Raw genomic sequence first — 6,000 nt, forward strand, 5'->3', positions numbered from 1 at the left:
AAATAAATAATACGGCCACATATTGTCTGTTGCCCAGACTAGTAGATTTAATTACCAAAAAGCATGATATGAAAAATTGCCTGTCACACAGGCCGTGCCAGGAGGGGAGGGATGCTCAATATGTCAGCATCATTCAGTGAAAAACACTTTTGATTACCAGGGGGTGAACCCCCCTCTGCACAGTTCACTCTCTTGAGCTTAAACAGTTAACAGGAATCTTTTAAACACATTCTCATAGATAACTAAGTAGCTAAAGGTATGCTTGTGCTGAATGTACACCACATCTGCTTTAGTCATTAGAGATTTGCATATGCGCTCTTTGAGAGATTCTACACAATAAGTAACGTACTTCCATTTTTACTGTTAGAAAGAACGGAAAACAAAACATGTTCCTTGTGTTTTAATTATATGCAATGTCCTTCTTCTCCAGTAAATGTATATTATTTTACATTTGTAAATTCAATTTGCAGCCTAGTGCAGAACTGGCACTCCTCACTTACCGACGACTTCCGTTCCTATGAGTAGGTCATTAAGCGAGAATGCCTCAGGCCTGCGCGAGAAACAAGTCTCGCAAATGCGCTTGAGAGCAGGTCTATGTTTGGGGAACTCCTTCGAACATAGACCAGCTCACTAGCACTGGGAATACCTTGCATCTATGTTCGGGGGAAATTCTCTCGAACATAGACCAGCTCTCTAACACGAAGAATCCCTCGAATCTATGGTTGGGGGAATTTTCTTGAACATAGACCAGCTCTCTAACGAGAGGAATCCCTCGAATCTATGTTTTGGTGGAATATTCGAGACTAATGTTCAGTGGATTCCCCGCGCTAAAGAGCTGGTCGGTTAACGGGTTAGTAGTAAAATGAGGACAACCTGTATTATTTTCTGTAGAACATTTGTACGTTTATTCACTAAAGTAAGAAATCACAGTGAATTTCAAATTTCAAACTAGCCTGGATTTTCCCTTTAAGTTTGAAAAGCTGGCCAGCTCCAAAAAGATTTCCAATGCTATTATGGTGACGTAAATTGTGTGTTTTGGTTTTCAGTTCCCCAAAACTCACCATTTTGTAAATAAAGCCTCTTGGGGGAGTGTCTTCTCCTGCCTTTCATTATATATCGAACCCATGGGATATAAGTCAGATGTGTGATTTGAACTTATCTGTGTGTTTTGTGAACCCATTCTACAGCACTGTGGAAACTGGTGTAAAGTTTAAAGTAATAATAATAATTTTAGAAAAAAAACCTGTGAATTAAATGTAAATGTAAAAACTATTCACCGGGGTACTCCTTGACTTGTATTTCTAAATCCTATGTTTTACATCGTAGCAGGCAAACCCTGAACCGCAGTTAATTGTAGCATAGCACTAACCATTAGTATATAGTATATAATCCATTGCTGGATATTGGAACCCTCAGGAGATCCTACTGTGACTTGTTTCTTTTATTTCAGGCTGTGACTTCGAGCTGCTACTCTGTGCTTAAACAAAAAAAACTAAAGATGAAGGTATGTAAGCAGAGTATCGGGTGTGTGCTTGTATGTATATATCTATACATAGTGTTCAAGTAGAGATTGTAGCCGTATTAGTCCAGGGATGTTTTATCTGTTTTTTACATCTATCTATACATATATATATATCCTACATCTATCCTTCTTTGTACACACACACACATTTGTCCAAATACAGGATTTGCTTACATGACAGTCTATTGACAATAATTAAAATAGGGATTATATGTTTTGTCTTTTAAATAGTACCGTAAATATGTCCTGAAATTTACTCTTTTTTTTTTTTAATGACTAAGATTTTAATGTTTATTAATACGTTAGTGAGTATGATGAGGGGGTTAGTTCATCTCTCTGATGGGCTAAGTTAGTTAATACTTTTCTGTATGTTACGTGTTAGTTTATACACCTGTCTAGTTAGTAATAATGTGTCTGATGTGTAATTATTGCATTCTTCTGATCCTATAGAATGTAAGCTCGTTTGAGCAGGGTCCTCTTCAACCTATCGTTCCTGTAAGTTTTCTTGTAATTGTCTTATTTATAGTTAAAATCTCCCCTCTCATAATATTGTAAAGCGCTACGGAATCTGTTGGAGCTATATAAATGGCAATAATAATAATATAACAAAACTACAGTCTTAGCTACCCTTATCAGTGTAAACTGTTAAAAAATAAAATTAAAAAAAATACTTTGTTAAATAAAGATCGCCGGCATCATATGAACCTCTTCTCTTTCTCTTTGCAATCAGCGTCCAGATGGATTTTTCGCACATTTCTATGCTGTTTGTGAGCATATAAGCCCAGTTCTGGCCTGGGGGTTCCTCGGCCCCCGAAACTCGTATCATGATCTCTGCTGCTTTTACAAGGTATGCTGCCATTTAATTATTCTGTTGCTGTATAATATTGACTTTTTTGACTCGTGACTTTTTGAGAAAAACATATTAATAATGTGTCCTGTGTCAGTCTATAGCTTCAAATTAAATATGTTGTTTACAAGGCTCACTTACATTTATTTATTACTTTTCAGGAGCAAGTCCTCCACTTCATGAAAGATATCTTTGACTTTGAGAAAGTTCGCTATTCCAGCGTGGATCACCTGTCAGTGGATATTTTGGCATGCCTGCATCACCGCACTGAGCTACTGAAGATGTACTTGGTATAAGGTCCCATGATGCCATCTAAGCTTACTGTAACCATGACCCAAAGTATGTGGACACCTGCTCTTTGAACATCATATTACAATATCACAGGCATTAATATAGAGTTGGTCCCCCTCTTTACTGCGATAATAGGGTTCACTCCTTAAGGAAGAATCACCACTAGGTTGCTACAGGGATTGCAGCTTGGGGACATCATTATTCCCAAACAGAAATAATCATTCCTGCTATGCTAAATTTTCCAGCTGTCACTTGTGCAGTCAGGCACAGCGCATGCACCAAACCCAGATCCATCTTTTGGAAAATCAGATGGAGATGTCAATGGATGTGTTTCCACTTCAGAGTGCGGTGGAGAAGCGCTTTCCACCACCCCAGCTGATAATTGGCAACGAAGAAGAAGGAAACAATCCTTGCATGACTTTCATGGACTGGAATGATGGTGAACCAACGACAGGCTATTATAACGCTATACTTCAGTACTTTGAAGTTCTGTGTTTGGAGTTTTGCGTTTGCTGCTCATCTTTCCAGGGTAGACATTTTGGTAAACAGCTGTTGGAAGGGGGCATCCTAGGACAGTGCCACTTGGACTGAACCTAGTAAAGGCCAAGTTACCCCTAATATGTGTCTATAGATATCGTATGGATGTGTGCTTTGTTTTAAGCCTTGTCAGCAAAGAGAGTGTATAAAGTAGTGAATCCTACTAATTAGTAGAGGTGTCTACATAACTTTAGCCATGCAGTGTAAACTGGAATAAGCAAGTCCAAATGGGGGTCGCAGTCAATGTAACATAAAAACTGAATTCCCCCCATCCCTATATACTGACAGACTCACCACATTGCCGCTTTAGGTGTAATGATACCAGAGCTACACTATATCTGCACAGTATACATATAGTAAATATACACCTATTCTGCATTCATTTAAATAGCTCTTCAAGTGTCAGAAGGACTGATTACTATTAGGGAATATTTATACTAAACATGGAGTTATGGTGAACTGACAACTCTGACTATTCACACAATGTGGACGTTGCTATGTTAAATATGATCACATTCACTAGCCTCAGTTCTCTTCAGTTTATAATTCCTCTGAGACTTACTTTATTCACTATAAACAGAACGATCTGAATATGTCTCAGCTATTTTCAAAAAGATCTTGTGATAGTAGCAAAAGTGAAATTTGTTAAAGAGTAACTTAGTTGAATTTCTCTGTAATGAGAAAAGATGAATTTTAAGACATTGCTGAGGACTGAGTTGACTGTGAGAGAGTTGATTGTAGCGTTACAGTGACTTAAGGTAAGGGGGGCTTAGAGCTATGAGAGCGATCCTCTCTGGGGTCAGTATCAACTGAATGAAGGGAATTTGGCTGTTTGTGAATAGCCAAATACGTTAATATACATAGTAATTCTGCTGATTGCTCAGATAAGGCAGATAAATGCTAGTGCAAATCTGGTTGAAATAACTAAGCTTGACTTTTGTGATTAGCCAACTGAGTTCAATTTGACTGAAACAGATAAACTTTGATAGCCAAACGGCATTTGATTGCCATTTATAGAATAGAATGGATTTGCATAACGTGGGCTGGAATAGTCAAACTGGAAAAATCTCCAATTCAGCTAGATTACAGATTTTCTTTTTTTTCATCTTGGATATTTCAGCCTACAATTTGCAAATTAAAGTGGTTATGAGAAATATGCAATATCCCAAAACTGACAGATCTGATGGGGTTCCATGGATTCAAAGGCTGTCTCTTGTAGCCGCTGTTATTTTCGTCCTGCTGTCTTCTTCAGCCACTGGTGATTCAGTTGCCTGAAGGCACCGAGTTCTATCGAGGATCCGTGAGATCCTACATAGACAGAGCCTGAATCCCATAGCCATCATTTGTGATGGATTCTGGGATTGGACACAAGTTGGCGGGGGAACACCACCTTTTTGTCAACCTCAGGCTTTCGCATAAGACAAACTAGTCCCTGCTTTGTTTCATGGACTGTGTTGGAATTTTATCAGTATTCCATAAAGAATATATCTTTATGAAATAATAAATAACAGATTTGCTCTATTCGTTGTTTACTAAACAGAATTTCTAGTTTAGTTTATCCCCTATTGCCGTCTAGGGGGTTAAAGACTACTCATTTGACCTTTGGCATCATCTTGTTAACCTAGGCAATCTCCACTTGCTTTATTTACCCCCGACTTCTGCTTATACATTCAAAACTATCAGAAAAAGTGCGCGTTTCAAAATGTTAAAGCAGGTCTAAAAGGAATATATTCATAAAAGAGTATTTTTATAGGTCATTTATGGTGCCGTTAATTAGCCCAATACTTCTGCCACTTCCCGTTAAGTGAAGGGTATCTTGATATTGGGTGGGTTATGACTATGTGGACTTGATCCTTACGTGCACTTTGTAACCCAGCTTAACATCTGTTGGTTACATTGTTCTCAGGGAAGGTAGGGGGGAATAAAAAGAGCAGAATATGCTGCTGTTATGTAAAGTGTAAATATGAATGTGTGCGTTCTAGAATGAGTTACACAATTGCACTTTATCACATATTCCCATGCCTGCAATACTCCGCTGCCTGGCTAAGTTTGCATGCTATTGGCCAGTAGCCAGGCAGTAACTTACTAGCCCAGCTCCAAGCACTTCCACTTTTACACTTGGGGGACAGTTTACTAGAATTGAAGATTAAATCACTATTAATTATAGCTTTTTCCCTATGATATAAACCATTGGGAAACAATTATGTTTTCTGCCTTGAAAATTGTTTACAAGACATTATTACAGCACATCTCTGTGACACAACAAGCTGGCTACCTTTATACTGGTTACAGAACACGATGGCCTACTCTTTGCTGGTGAGAGAACAAGATGGGTACCACACATTGTGTCAATGGCTAGAGTCATACTTTAATGACTTCCTTCAGTTGCCTTTACTCATTCTTCTCTCTCCCAAAAAGTTATAACAGATTGTTTAGTTGTACTGACTGTACTGGTTTGCAAACCATTTTCCATCCACTTGTTGCACCAGTGAGCTGTCTGTTGACTCGTTAGCTCTTTATATCATTGACATGACATTAGACGAAGGATGAAAAATCATATCAGAATTAAGACGTGAATCATGCATATAATGTCAGAGGCTAGATTTCAGTGTTTTACAGCTTCATATTCTAGGTTAGACATAAATGGTTCACAGTATTGGCAACATATTATCATCGATCAGACATACGGAATTTCACTACGATTTTTGATGGTTGCATGCCAAGTTGTGATGGCTCAATGACCAACTCAGAGTCAGTGAATCAGTTGATTTTTATTGACACCATTACAAGACTGTTGGGTCAG

At 38.2% G+C, this 6,000-nt stretch overlaps 1 protein-coding gene across 2 annotated transcripts in view; it reads left to right on the forward strand.

The window, feature by feature from the left end:
- MIGA1 (mitoguardin 1) overlaps positions 1–4,600 on the forward strand; it is a 64,724-nt gene extending 60,124 nt beyond the window's left edge. For both annotated transcript variants that reach the window (XM_063427949.1, XM_063427950.1), the window contains exons 14-16: positions 1,451–1,504; positions 2,253–2,369; positions 2,531–4,600. In XM_063427949.1, coding sequence (XP_063284019.1) covers positions 1,451–1,504; positions 2,253–2,369; positions 2,531–2,665 — 306 coding nt within the window. In that variant the 3' untranslated portion in view covers positions 2,666–4,600. The remainder of the gene's footprint in view (positions 1–1,450; positions 1,505–2,252; positions 2,370–2,530) is intronic.
- The last annotated feature ends 1,400 nt before the right edge of the window (positions 4,601–6,000 follow it).

This window comes from Pelobates fuscus, chromosome 7 (assembly GCF_036172605.1).
Source record: "Pelobates fuscus isolate aPelFus1 chromosome 7, aPelFus1.pri, whole genome shotgun sequence".
Taxonomy (NCBI): Eukaryota; Metazoa; Chordata; class Amphibia; order Anura; family Pelobatidae; genus Pelobates; species Pelobates fuscus.